This window comes from Mirounga leonina, unplaced genomic scaffold, assembly GCF_011800145.1.
Source record: "Mirounga leonina isolate KUSES-001 unplaced genomic scaffold, KU_Mleo_1.0 Mir_108, whole genome shotgun sequence".
Lineage (NCBI taxonomy): Eukaryota > Metazoa > Chordata > Mammalia > Carnivora > Phocidae > Mirounga > Mirounga leonina.
In genome coordinates, this window is record NW_023270237.1 from 2,175,195 (window position 1) to 2,190,746 (window position 15,552).

Genomic DNA, 15,552 nt, shown 5'->3' on the forward strand with positions numbered 1-15,552 from the left:
TAAAAAGGTACATAAACACTAACTTTTGACAGTTACTGTTAAATGTTCTGCAAAAGTGTTGCAACCAATGATCAACTTTACCACCACTGTAGGAAAGCTCCCATTTCTTCTACTCTTCAAATTCTTTTTCTCAACTCCAGGGCGAAAGACTGGATCTCATTTTTTAACTGATTAATAAATTAATATTTCTTTGACTATGAGTGAGGATGTGATATTTTCATACATTTATGGTCATTTGTACTTCTTTTTGTGTGAACTGCCTCTTCATTTATTTAGTGGTTTCCCCAGAAGGCACGATCTCAAAAGCTGGGTGAGGTTATATGCAATTCCTCTATCACGATCTTTCTTGTGCCATTTGGAAAACATGTCAGAATTTAAGAAGAGCAGTATTATGACAGGGATAATCCTGCATCTGTTTTCATTATTTTGTTAAAAATAGAGAATACTCAAATGTTGATCTTTTAATATTAGCAATATAGTTCTAATGATACACTTCACAAGGGAGCACAATCTTCCATCCAGTTTAGTTTAAAAAATAAACTGTATTACGTTAGGACAGTCCCAATGACTTAAGTAACTTTTTATTTTAAAACAACTCTTCTATTCAAGACTGCAAAAATTTCTTCGCTACCATGTTTATGTAACACTTAAAAACATATAATAGTTTTGTTGAAAAGTGTGAATTAAATCTAGTTAACTATGTAAATTCAATCATTATAATTATGCTAACTTATATTTGGAAAAAACAGTTTTCAAACTTGTACTACAAACATGTTTCAAAAACAGTGGTTGACTTTGAGGCAAAATTATAAGAAACGGAAAAGTGTTCTAAAGCAAATATGGAGATATTAAACAAATAGCTCAATTATAAGGTAGAGCCAGGCATTTAAGAGCAGAAAAGGTATCTGTGCAATGGAAGATTCTTTAAAAATTGAAAATAGACTTTCTAGTATATTTCATAAACATTGAAGAATCCTCACATTAATATATGACTGTAACTAAACTCTAGTGGGACAAATTTTCCATGCTATAACTCCAGGCTTACAAAATGTCCTGCACCCATGTGAACTTACCCACAGGAAGAACCAGCATGTCTTACCTCTGTGGCTAGGCTCTGGCTTGCACCATTGTCAAGAAGAAACTTGACAACTTCGAGGTGGTTTTCCTGGGCTGCCATATACAATGGCGTGAAACCATTCTGCAAAAGAAGAAATGAAATGTTTCTATGTTTGTCTGTGGCTTTATTATAGGGCCAATCTAGTTTTCCATGGTACTGATACTATATGTTCCAGAAAATGCTTGTGTATAATAATTTTAATGATACTTTAATGCAGATATTCATATTTATTAAAAAGCCTAAGCATGATAGTTTAACCAGAATTTATAAGTGTATTTCAAAATTACAGTTCATAATTTATAACTTGAGTATAGTTCATAGCTAATAGTGTATAATTCACACCTATCCACTTTCGATAAATAAGTACATTTGTTTAATCATCAGCCTCTTACTGAGCACCTACCAGGAGTAAAGAATTTTCCTAGATGATATGAGGATATGAAGAAAAATACATTTGGTCATTGTCCCAATGAGTTTTTTCCCCCATACCAATAATTACCTACTTTAAATAAAAGGTTTAATACTTTCACATAAAATTAAGAGTCTGAAATATTCCCTAATTTGGAAGGAATTTATATTAATTTTAAGGAGCTTCAAACTCACCACAGGTGACGTGACTTGGAGCAAAGGAAAGAATATCAATATGCAAAAGGGTATATACTTCAATTTCAAAACAGAATTCAATTAGTAGTTGATTTTTTGTAAGTTTCCTGCCTTGCATTTTTTTTTTTAGCAAAGATGTGGTAGTTTCGGGGCGCCTGGGTGGCTCAGTCGTTAAGCGTCTGCCTTCGGCTCAGGTCATGATCCCAGGATCCTGGGATCGAGCCCCGCATCGGGCTCCCTGCTCCGCGGGAAGCCTGCTTCTCCCTCTCCCACTCCCCCTGCTTGTGTTCCCTCTCTCGCTGTGTCTCTCTGTCAAAATAAATAAATAAAATCTTAAAAAAAAAAAAAAAAAAAGATGTGGTAGTTTCATGTTCAGAATACACACATATGCATTCATATGTACATATATGTACACACACACTATGTATAGGTATGTATTTATGTTTGTCTGAAATGTGGCCAACTGCCAAAGAACCTGGATTCAAGTACATGAATGTGTACATTGCATCTTAAGCTTTTTATTAAAATATGTTGCTTGGGTGTCTGGGTGGGTCAGTCCATTAAGCATCTGCTTTAGGCTCAAGTCATGATCCCAAGGTCCTGGGATCGAGCTCTGCACTGGGCTCCCTGCTCCACGGGAAGCCTGCTTCTCCCTCTCCCGCTCCCCCTGCTTGTGTTCCCTCTCTGTGTCTCTCTGTGTCAAATAAATAAATAAAATCTTTTAAAAAAATATGTTGCATATGTGTGATTGTTCTCTAGAACAATTTATTTCACATCTATGAAATACTTTCATATGTTGTCTATGTAATATTTTTAAATCTTACTGCAAAACATATATCAAAACATAGTTTTCAAACTATAGCAAATTTTCTTTGAATAAATTTTTCAGAATACGGGGTGCCTGGGTGGCTCAGTCGTTAAGCGTCTGCCTTCGGCTCAGGTCATGATCCCAGGATCCTGGGATCGAGCCCCGCATCGGGCTCCCTGCTCCGCGGGAAGCCTGCTTCTCCCTCTCCCACTCCCCCTGCTTGTGTTCCTGCTCTCGCTATCTCTCTCTCTGTCAAATAAATAAATAAAATCTTTAAAAAAAAAAATTTTTTTTTCAGAATACAATTCTATTTAACTGAATGTTCTGGAAATTTTATTGTATACATTATACAATTGGAAAGAATAAAAGTAAATATATTCTAAATAAAATGTACCGACTATTACTCAAACTTTTGTGATTCAAAAGGTTTAGGTTCATCATTATAAATATCATTTACTATATGATTACCTTACTTATCTATAATTCAGGCTCTGGTGACATCACTTTTTTGGCTTTTAGCTGCGAATTTAAAAGTAAGTTAAAAAGATCCTTGAGCTGATGATAAAAGTGATGTCACATAACAAATCTACCATTCTCCCAAATCTACCATTCTTATTCATCAGAGGGTTCCTCTATTCTACTTATTCTATTTTACACATAATTGTAAAAAGCTAGGTTATCCAGTTGCCAAGCTCCAAATCAGAGACACGAAATTAGAAGCAGTAGAATATGACACAGCATTCGAGCTTCTTCCCTTTAAATTATCTACCTACTGACATCACTGAAGTTCATTGTTACTCTGTTCTATCATGAAAGGTTTTATCAACATCAAACATGGAACATGGAATAACTGCAACGCAATATGTGTGTACACGTGTGTGTGTGCATGTTTGTGTGTATGTGCCTGGAGTGTTTCATCTTTGTCACTCTGCCCAGACCTATGAGGGAAACTGACAGGTAGTTTAGGATTACTCTTATATTGCTATTTTTTTTTGTTTCCTTCATTTGACCAAAATGGAAGATCATTTTATCCTTGGTTGAATTAAATATCCTTTAAAAACCAAAACAAAAGAAAAAAAAACTATTGAAAATATTAAGGAAGAAGAGAAAGATAAAAACCAGGGTGGATTTTTGTGATAGCTCAGTGAACTACTAGGTATCTGTCTTTCTTCATCAGCTGAAATTTCTAGATGGAAGATTCAGATTTTAGGAGTAAAGCTCTTAAGAAAAATCTTGAAAATGGATGTTATTTTCTCAACTGCAGGGCAGGGTTTTGCTGTAGTTCACGATTATCTAAGGAACACTGGTCTATCTATAAGTATCTGGCTTCTGGCCCAATGTATGCAGACTGTTCTTGAGTTTATCTTCCAGAACCAAACCTTTCATGACCCAGGAAGATAATCCAAGACCAGGTACTGAGGTTTAAAAGATGCTGTTTTTACAGACCTGGAGCTTCCAAAGAGTGATTCTTAAGAATCACAACTTTTAAATCATTCCATATGCCCTTCTCACAACAGCAGAGTGAACTGTGGAACTGGAATTACTCAAAAATAATATGTAGATAAGGATCACAACCAGATTGAGTCCTGTAATTCATTGTTTTCCCACAATTGCTTCTCTTTTTTTTTTTTTTTTTTGAGTTCTGCCATTCTATTGCATTGCCCAAAAGCTGGTCATTTTTGGAATGGTCACATTCTTTCATACTTTTTATTTTTATAAATTTTTATTGATATATAATTCACATACCATAAAACTCACCCATTTAAAGTGTACAATTTAGTGGGTTGTAGTATATTCACAAACTTGGGCAACCATCCCCACTATCTAATTCCAGAACATTTTCATCACTGCAAAAAGGAACTCTGTACCATTAGTATTCACTCCCATTCACCGCTCCCCATGGCCTCTGGCCACCACTCATTGCCTTCTATCTCTCTGAACATTTCATATAAATGGAATCACACAATATATAGTGTGATGTATTGATATACATTGAATGGTATTGAATGGCCTCATTTTACTTCTGCTGTTCATATTGATAAAATGTTTTTGGTGTTTTTGTTTTTTCCTCCATAATGGAAATTTCCATTTTATAGGGGGTATGTATAGGCTTGTGTGTTTATTTTGTTTTGCTTTAGTTTTGGTCACCAAGCATCTGTTTCCCCTTCGGGCAATACTGCTCTGATTTTCTTTAGGGGACTACCTCTTACCCTGAAATGTAGGTAGCATGTGTCTCGGCCATCTTTGAGAAAAATTAGCCTGCCCTTCTTCAACCACAGGGTAAACATATGTGCAGGACATCTTCTGTTTGCTCTTCCAGGTCTATTCTCTTTCTCAATTCTGTTTTCTGCAAAGTCCCCCCTCCCCACCTTGAACTGGTCTGTAAAGACCATATCGAAAGGCAACTCTACCGTATAGCTTCTGATTACTCTCACCCTAACTATCTAGTTTCCAAAGCTTTCCAAAAAGCTTCTTTAGCTTTCTATTCTATGTGTTCTCCACATAATTTCAATAAATTCTCTTTTTTGCTCAAGTTAGTTTTAATCCCAATAACACCATTTAATACAAATCTCATCTATCAAGAAAGGATCAACATGGCATGAGAACACATGTACACTATTTAGTTATGGTTCTAGGGAGTAATTATAAGCATCCTTTGGAAAGACTGAATAAAAACATTACCATTACTCTCTCTTACAAAGAGGCTTAGGGCATAAGTAATTCAATGTGTTGTCATGGGACAACCTACAGCTGAAATGATTTTTTGTAAAATAGTATCTGGATTGGGAGAATGGTCCGATTTCAGAAAGAATGTTATTTTTCTCTTAAGAGAAAAGAGCATACCACTGTTTTGTTTTGTTTTTAAATTAATTTCCTAACTTAGGAAATTTCCAAAACAAAGAGCTGGCCAAAATGGAACATATGGGTGCCCAATTTACAGTTTTTTTTTTCTGTAGCAACAATAGACTCAATTTTCAAAAGGCAGAACAGCTCAAGATTGAGAAAGTATGCTCTTCCATACCTGATCTTATCCATTATCTTCAACACCTTTTGCTCGGAACATTTATTGTGGTGTTATCAAAAGCATGCAAATATGCAGACCTATAAATTTATAGATCATACCGAAGCATGCTGCCTAGTATCCACCCAAATAAAGTAAAGAAGAAAGTCCTCCTGTTATTCCATTTAAGTAAGGGCTGACATTTCATCCATGAACTTTTCTTATCAATCCTAGGTTCCTAGAGTCAGCCTGTGTATATCATGAAGTGCTCCTATGAATTAAAACGTTAAGGGCAGAGCATCAGATTTACACTGATTTACATCTGATATTGATTTTTGTGAATGTTGGTTAGATTACAGGTGTGCTATAAGGTCAAAGGACAGAGAGGCTCTATCATACCTATCTTCTGACTTCATCAAGACCTGACCTCCCCACCAAAGGAAACATTTAAAAACAGAAAAAGACCAAGGAGGCACTGCTTTAATCAAAGGGTCTTATCTTTTCTGAAAAGGATCCACAGAAACGCAGTACCTGTTTCACCCTGGATGGAGATGGGTGGGGACTGGGCAGATGGGGGTCAGGGATGGGAGGAGGCCCTCCACTTTGTCTTTTCATGCATTTTGATGGTAGAACCATGTGAATGTATTACCTATTCAGAGTTTAAATAAACACAATATAAAAATTTTAAAAAACAGCACCCCCCCAAAAAAAACCCCATAGGGTCTTCTCACTGTTAATACTACTATGAAAATTTAGAATATTTTGATAGTTATGGTAAAATATTATTTGAAACAGACTTTGCTTCTTGATAAACACAGTTTGTGCCTTATATTACAGAATAAAGACAGAGAAGGAGAAAAGACTGAGGGCTGTCATTTGATGTGGCAGTTTGAGATTTTCCAATTGCAAACACTAGTAATCCTTGTTGACATATTTAGCACAAAGTATGAAGGACTTAATCATTGTAGAGTTCTTTATAATCACAATTTAACTATCCAACCCAATTTCTTTCTCAGGGTAGGCCTAAATCATTTCTGGAATGTTAAGTAATATAAAAAAGAGTTAACTAACTTATTAAGATATAAGATCAAAGCAATGACAAAAATTAGTTTAAAGTAACATCTAAAACTTCTTAGCTTACAGACCCTCAGTTTATAAGATCAGAACTTGATATTGTCCAATTTCATTTTTATTTTCAAGATAAGGAGAATTTTTATATGTAAGGAAGGTGGGGGACTCTCCTGGCACTAGTTCTTGTTGGCTATTACATATTACCTATTTGGTTAAAACTTCACTCAGACAGGGATGCTGTCTTTCTTGAATATTAATACTCCTGTGATGCTTTATGTGCTGACGCCTAAATGGAATTTAATCTCATGGCATTATCGCTTGTCGTTCTTTGTAAGAATTCCTATTGAAAAGCTGCTACCAGGAGTTATCATGGAAACCCCATTGTGCTGCATGGCCATCTTATTACTTATTCTGTCCAAGGAATGACGCGACTCAGAGGCACAGGGGGGCAGGTGTCCAGATGAAGGGGGCCTGCTTCACTGCGAACTGTCGGGGCAGGGCATGCCAAGCACAGCTACAAGGAACAGGGAATTCTGCAGCCCATGTTCTTCTCCGTCACTTCATCATCACTAGGGAATGTGTATAAACTGAAATCAAATCGGGTCAGGATTTGATTTCAATTGCGGATTCTCTCCGACATCGTCAAGGAGGTTTAAAATTATGGCTGCTCTAAACATTGGTCAGGAATGTGTGAAATGTTTAAAAGAAGGAAGTTTATTTCTTCTCCCTTGGGGGGATAAAGGAAATGAAAATGGATTAAAGAGTTCTCCCACTCTCTCAGAGCTTAACACTAGTTATTTTCCAGTAAAAAGATGTTTGAAAAGCATGATGCTTTGCTTATAGTCAGCTGGTCTGTATCTCTATCAATGGGCTATACTTGTCAATATTCAACTTTATATCATTCCCTTCTGGAAAAGCATTATTACTCTAAGTAAACCCTCCTAGGGAATCAGCATAAGTGGACCACATATCAAAGGTCCAACCACAAGGAACTAGAAAAGAATCAGATCAGACATACAAGAAATCACGTGTTTGGAAGCGTTGTGCGGTTGCTTCTCCATGACACTGATATTTAACAGCATCAGCATCATGTTACTATGGCCGTAGTAACCATGGAGGAAGTCGCCCCAATTCCGTGGACCCATAAAATATAGGAGGCTCCCGTTAGCCAAAGATAACCAGTACTGAAGATAGCTGGGGAAATCGAGTACACTTAAAAATGGAAATCAAGGGCGCCTGGATGGCTCAGTTGGTTAAGCAACTGCCTTTGGCTCAGGTCATGATCCTGGAGTCCCGGGATTGAGTCCCGCATAGGGTTCCCTGCTCAGCAGGGAGTCTGCTTCTCCCTCTGACCCTCCCCCCTTCATGCTCTTTCTATCTCATTCTCTCTCTCAAATAAATAAATAAAATCTTAAAAAAAATGGAAATCAAAAGGCCATAGTAAATAATGAAAAAAGTTAGATTGAGACTTTATTCTAAAAGACAAAACTAGCACCTGTAGAAGTTTAGGAATTAACAAAATATTGGTTATAACTGAAATTCATGTATGAGTTCTCAAAATGAACAAAGACTAAACCAAATAGGATTTCTGTGGAGGAAAAGTAAAATTTTTCCAACAAAATCATATGATAGCTTGATGTCCTTTATTTTTTATTTTCACAGCATAAGTAAAAAGACAGCCTTTTTGCAAATGCATTTGCAAACCAAAGACCTCACCTAGGTTTTTTTTTTTGGTCATTTAATCTTTTGATTTTCAAATCATTCTCATTTGAAACACTTATCAGGAAATCATCCTAATTCTTCACACATCGCTAGAAAACCACAATCCACGCTTAGTTGTGCACCCAGGGTTCTCCAACACCATCCCCCTAACTTCATGTCATCCTGTGTCTTTTGCAAAACTTGCGGTTTTGTTCTGTAATCAATTTGTTCAGTATCCAACTGCCTGGAGTACAGATGGACAAACAGGAGTACATGAAGGCATCCAATGAGAAGGAACACTTGAGTAAGGACCAGTTTTAAAAATGGTCAGGTTCTTAGCAGATATTTCTGTGTTATGATGATGTTTGCTTTCCTATATAACCTCATTTCTGTGGAGACTGAAATAATGAAAAATTCGGATTATGAGGACCATTTTTAAACCTATTTTAAAGTAAATTCTTTTAGACTGAAAGTCTACCAAATGATAATCTAATTAGAACCTCATGCAAGACTCAGAGCACATAGGAGGTCCTACTGAATGAATCATTAGCTTATATCTGAAACAAAGAATCTGGAAATTTTAATTTGGGGAATTCTAAAGTTTATTCTTTTTTTTTTTTTAATCTGTTTCAGGGAACAACAATGAGGCCTTAGTTACTAAACAGGAATTAAGCAGTATCTCCCTTTTTTCAACTAAATAAAGCACTGAGGTATAATGAACTTTTAAGAGCATTTCCTCATATATAGGAATTCTCATTTCCTTTGTACTGAGACTACTGAGGTACTGAGAGTAGACTGAGCTAGCATCCTAAAATAGTGTAAGACTCTACATTACAGATATTCCCTAAACATTTGTGTCTATGACTACCAGTCCAGTTTCATAGATGGATGACTTTAAAAAATCTCTCTCACACGTAAAGAGGATATATATGAATTTAAATAATTTGTGACAATTTATTCATTGAATTGTATTCTTAGAGGATATAGGACTTGGCCCAAAGAACATCTATAAATTATAACAACATTTATTTGCAGTAGAGTTGTAGGTTTACCTGAGATTGTGCATTGACATTGGCTCCATTTGTAACTAAGACTTTTACCACCTCCGCTTGCCCAGCCAAAGATGCTATATGCAAGGCTGTGTTTCCTTTCTGTAAAATGAAAAGATACATCAACTCACCCTCTTTATTTCTCTATTTCAACATTTTATAAAATAGGGAATCACTCCATGTTTATAAGTTTCCCAAAGAGAACATGGTTGACAAGTATCTCATGAGAAGCTTGCCCTGATTCTTATCGAGGGCTGAATCCTCACTGAATTTGTCAAGTGACATAAAAAGCATTAAATGTGGGATACTGACCTTCGTAGCTGCATCCACATTGGCTTCTCTCTGTAGCAGTTCAGAAACAACTTCTACATGGCCTTCTTTGGAAGCAAGATGGAGAGCGTTCAACCCGTTCTGATTAAGAGTGAAGGGAAAGCTTTACTCAGCAGGTTGAGAATAGAGCAGCAAACTTTAGTCTACTTAGAACTCTGAAGATCACGGGGCGCCTGGGTGGCTCAGTCGTTAAGCGTCTGCCTTTGGCTCAGGTCATGGTCCCAGGGTCCTGGGATCGAGCCCCGCATCGGGCTCCCTGCTCCGCGGGAAGCCTGCTTCTCCCTCTCCCACTCCCCCTGCTTGTGTTCCCTCTCTCGCTGTATCTCTCTCTGTCAAATAAATAAAATCTTTAAAAAAAAAAAAAAAAAGAACTCTGAAGATCATAACCCACCAACAATTACTTGTATGTGTGCAGTGCTGAAACTTGAATTAGGAATAAAGGTAGTTAAAATTTAGGTGGGTTGTTCTGGTATCATTATTTACTAAATTTTAGGAATTATTAAAGGACGCCTACCTGCATTTCTGAATGCTCCTTTAACAAAGCAGAGTCATTTGAAAATATGAAAAAACAACAACAACAACAACAACAAAAAACAAAACCACCCAAACTGGCAAAAAAAAAAGAAAGTCTTGGTAATAACTAATGAAAGATTCAAGGAGTTTATAGTCTGGATGTTTAAAATTTTAAGTCAAAAATCAAACAGCAACAATAACCACAACTAACCTGATTGCAAATGTTGATGTCAACCCCATTTTTTATGTAGTCAAGGGCCTTTTCTAGGTGTCCAGCTCGAGCTGCTCTTAAGTAACTTGCATTGGCATCAGACTAAAATAAAAAAGAAGGACATTTTGATGAAAAATGAAACTAATAGATATGTTAGAACTATTCAGCTTATACTCCAAACTAAAAAGAAAGATTTTTAAATTGAACTATTATATTTCTAACATGAAAATACTCTTAAAGGTCTTTGTAAAGTCACCAGGAAAAGGACAAATTCTTGAAAAGTTAGTTTCAAGTGTACAAAATTACCCCTTGTGTGATGTCATAACCGATCCTGAACTGAAAGAGAAAATCTCCCATACCATGTAGGTACCTTAAATCAACATACGATTCCTGGAGAGTAAAGAGCAATCCCATTAACTTCCTGGTGGTCTGATTATGAAAATCTCACTATTCTGTTTTGTCAGAAACTTCACATCTATTCCATTCTTTCATATTTAACTATTATAAACAATTTTTCAATTCGTAGCTTCACAAATACATTTAATGTTGTTATACTAGTTTAACAGGAATTTGGAGATGTTCTCTTGGATTTTCCTACAGCCCATAGCCATATGTTGGAACACAGGATGTATTTGAAAAGCATTTATAAATGTCTACCCAAATTGTGAAGCATGCTTTCCATATATTTTCAAGCAAGCTAAGGTCACCACCTGAGAAAACTCTATTAGGAGCATTAGCAGGAGCAAATAAATAAATACACATAAATTTAAAAACAACAAACACCAAATCTGTAATTCATTCACCAAAAACTTACAACTCTTGCCTTTCTGCTAAACTCTAGTACCTACGATTGCAGGGTTGAAACCACCTACTAGTGAAATCTTTAACAGAAAGGAAAGACTTCAGAGTTGGATCTGCACAATTTGGAAAGGAGTCCTCATCCGTGCAGGACACCACAGAAGCAGGTTTTCCTGAAAGGGGAGCCAAAACCATCTGCCGCTAGTTATCAATGCAATCATGCAGGGTGTGGCTTAAATAACAGAGGAGATTGTCTTCTTTCAGCCATTTGGAGAATCCCTTCAAAGCCCCCGTTCACAGGCCACCTCATCTGGAAAGCCTTCCCAGACCTCCCGGGCAGAGATGAATGGTCAGTGCTCCCACAGCATTAATTTCATTAAGCCCTCTTGGTATTTCTCACACAGCATTATAGTTTTGGGTTTACCTGTCCTTCTTCCTCCCTAAATTGTAAGCCCCTTGAGAACAAGCAGAGGCAGATCAAGGGGCAGGCAACTGGAAAGCAGACAAGATGCCAATCTTTGAGGGATGCTAATTCATCCCTGGAAATGTAATTGAGCTGAAGGAAATCCCACCTCTCAGAAGGGTCTTTGGTTCTGGTGTGGGTCAATTTAGTTAAGATTTGACTTGCTCAAGTCCTCGAAGGAGAGGCGTCCATCTCTACAGTGTCCACCCTTCTCATGTATAGCAGTATGCCTCTCTGAGGGACTATCCCTTTTCCTCTAAATCAGGCCTTCCCAATCTCAGCACCACTGGCACTTTTTTTTTTAAGATTTTAAGTAATCTCTACACCCAACGTGGGGCTCAAACCCACAACCCAGAGATCAAGAGACACACGCTCCACAGACTGAGCCAGCCAGGTGCCCCTACTGGCATTTTGATCCAGGTAATTCTTTGATGTGGGAGATAGTCCTGCTCGGTGTTGATGTCTACTAGCATTCCTGGCCTTTACCAACTATCCCCTATTTATGACTAGTAAATATGTATCCTGAATTGCCAAATTTCCCTTGGCAGCAGGGGAGGGAGGGACTTCCCAGCTGAGAATCACTGCTCTGAATAAAGAGTAAACCAATTTATTTACAGATTGTAGGCTTCCATAGGCTTAAATCTTTGGCCTGAGTTACCACATGCCTTGACCTACCACAAGCCAGTGACTATAGTATAACATTCATCTTTCTGTTTCCCCTGCAATTAGAAGCATCCTGGCCCATAGCAGGTGCCTACAAATGTCTTGTGAATGAATGAACCAATAAGTAAGTAAATTGTGTGGAAGTAACTGTATTAATTAAAATACTGCCTGCAACACTACAGGAAGTCTTCTTCACAACAACAGCAGCTATTTCAATGGAGAACCTGCTGGAATACCAAGCTGACCGCCAGAGATGATAAACAAAGCCACTGAGTCAGGTACCTGGGAACACACGCAGCTATGGCCAAAATAAAACTGGGATTTGAATCAAGCATGCAGATCATTTAATCAGAGCTTCAAATAAGACAAAGGACAAACCAAAGTTTCCAGGAATTTCAAGAAAAATAAAATACAATTTTTAAAGAGGCTCACTACTTTGAGATGGTTAGGGTTTTCTTGTCTGGTTTAAAGTTCAGTTAGAAACAAATTCCCTATGCAAGGATGGCTCATTGTACCATAAAACATCACCTTCTTTGTGCCTGCTCAATGACTTATCAGTGAATTTGCCCAGAAGGGCTCTGATGCTGTTATGGGAACAAATGACATCAGTCTGCCTGGATATTTCAACTGCCAGAGATAACAACGGTGAGTAAAGCATCCCCAGTTCTGACTTAGAGTGCATAAAAACAGCCGCTAAAGAAGTTCAAAAAGAGGTATCATGATTCAAGGTAAGCCTCTGCATTCATCCCACATCTGAAAAGTTTGGCAATTGTATATACCGTCCATTTACCTCTCAGAATTTTCCTATCAGACTCTCTAAAGCAAAGCCAACTACAAACAATATAAACCAAATTTTCTAATTCAGTGGTTCTCTACCTATTTGGAGTTCAGATTCTTTTGAGATTAACAAAAGTTACGAGTAAATTCTTTTCCTCCAACAATTGCACATGTATGCATCCATACACCAAATCTGCATATACACATCAAATCTGCATGTACACACATAATTTGCACACTCATTTCATGTGGTTTAGGATTGCCAAGGCTTCTCATGGATTCCTGTTTAATAACACCTACTCTAGGGACGCTGGGGTGGCTCAGTCGGTCAAATATCTGCCTTCGGCTCGGGTCACAGTCCCAGGGTCCAGGGATCAAGTCCTGCAACAGGCTCCCTACTCAGTGGGGACCCTGCTTCTCCCTCTGTCTGCTGCTGCCCCTGCTTGTGCGCTCTCTATCTTTCTGACAAATAAATAAATAAAATCTTAAAAAAAAAAAAAAAAAAGAACACCTACTCTAACAATAAAGGGTTTCTGGCAGATACTTTCACTGTATCTATTTCACCCAGCGACCCTGGTACCAGATAATTTTCTGAGGTAGCTAGTTTATCACCTGAGAACTTTAAGAACAAGAGGAAAGACACAATTTTTTTCTTCACTTTTCTCAGCTCTCTATTACATACAGGCATGCTGAACACACGAATACGTAACAATCAGCCACTGTATACTTCAAAGAAAGAGTATGGGGGGAGGAAGAGGGAGGAAAATACAAAGAAAAAGCAAGAGGAGGAAAATGAAATCTGCCTTGAAGAAAAAAGACGACTTAGGAAGTGAAGTTATTCATGGCTACAGAAAAAGAACCAAGATCCTCCATTTATTGTCAAGCACCTGCAAGCAATGCAGCCACATCTTCCTTCCACGAATATCCGTTGAGTCCTGCCAGTGTGTTAGTCGTGCCAACACCTAGGTGCGCGGCGGCGAGCGCAGCAGAACGGCACCAATGAAGACTCGCTTGCTTTCACCTCACTCTTAAACTTTTCCAAATCATGGTGCTTAGGCGGCAGGGTAAATAATGGATTCTTCACTATTTTATTCTCAAATTCTGCCTATAGTACCTATACCATGTTCTTTATTTCCTTAATGCTAAAATATATATAAGATTTTGTATTTGGCTCAATATCAGTGTACTGCACCTCTTAGCTATTATTTCATTAGAAACTTAGGAGTTACTTTTTTTTTTAAGATTTTATTTTATTTATTTATTTGAAAGAGAGAGAATGAGAGAGAGAGAGAGAGAGCACATGAGAGGGGGGAGGGTCAGAGGGAGAAGCAGACCCCCTGCAGAGCAGGGAGCCCGATGCGGGACTCGATCCCGGGACTCCAGGATCATGACCTGAGCCGAAGGCAGTTGCTTAACCAACTGAGCCACCCAGGCGCCTCCTAGGAGTTATTCTTACCACAGGCTACAGCCTGCTTTTTCATCTAAAAGGTTCTATCATAACAATGCCTCTTAAGGCCAGTTTTAGATATAGCACTATGGAAGGAAATCAGGTCTCATGAGAAGCTGAGCTCTGCCACATGAAAAGTCCTACAGAGGAGGTCACCCCTAAGGAGTCAGTTGGCATAAAATGAATATAAGCAGATTGGTCAGCATTTTTTCCCCCTAGATGATCAAAGTCTGAAGGAAGAATCTGGAAAAATGATAATATCTTTCATCACCATTTCATGTCTTATCTACTTAGTCATTTTACTAGACAGGAAAGAAATATGAACCATGTGTGTTTTTCAAGGAAATAGCTGTAGGACAGAGTCAAGCATTATTATGAATTAACCTAATAACTCAGCATTCCCACCAATACTGGAATATTGATATTATTCAGCAGAAAGCAGTGATTGGAATGAATAAGCATTTCCCAAGTGCCAACCTCACTAGTAAACTAATATTTCATACAATGCCAGGAGCCACCAGAAGCTGGAAGAGGCAAGGAAGAATACACCAGAGCCTTTGGAGGGAGTAGGGCCCTGTGGACACCTTGATTTTGGACTTCTGGCCTCCAGAACTGTGAGTGAATTAGTTTCTATTGTTGTAAGTCACCACGTTTGTGGTGGTATGTTATGGTGGCCCTAGGCAACTAATACAAATAAAGTACTATTACTAGCTCCATTTTACAGGTGAGGAAATTGAGCTATAGAAAGGATGCCTGATTTTCCCAGGGACACACAGCTTATGAATGGCAGAAATGTAAACTCAGATAATCTGACTCCAGAGTCTAGGCTGTTAATCACCACTTTAAGAAAGGGCTTAAGGCACCTGGCTGGCTCAGTTAGTTGGATGTCCAACTCTTGATTTCTGCTCAGGTCATGATCTCAGGGTCATGAGATCGAGCCCCACATCGTGCTCCATGCTGAGGATTCTTTCTCCCTCTCCCTCCGCTCCTCCCCCTCACC

The 15,552-nt window shown here is 38.0% G+C and overlaps 1 protein-coding gene across 1 annotated transcript in view; it reads right to left on the reverse strand.

Moving 5' to 3' along the window:
• The window catches only part of LOC118019506 (ankyrin-3-like), a 331,391-nt gene that overhangs the window by 212,004 nt on the left and 103,835 nt on the right, over nt 1-15,552 (reverse strand). Inside the window, exons 2-5 of the mRNA XM_035018759.1 lie at nt 10,405-10,506; nt 9,663-9,761; nt 9,354-9,452; nt 1,100-1,198 (exon numbers count right to left, since the gene is read on the reverse strand). Coding sequence (XP_034874650.1) covers nt 1,100-1,198; nt 9,354-9,452; nt 9,663-9,761; nt 10,405-10,506 — 399 coding nt within the window. The remainder of the gene's footprint in view (nt 1-1,099; nt 1,199-9,353; nt 9,453-9,662; nt 9,762-10,404; nt 10,507-15,552) is intronic.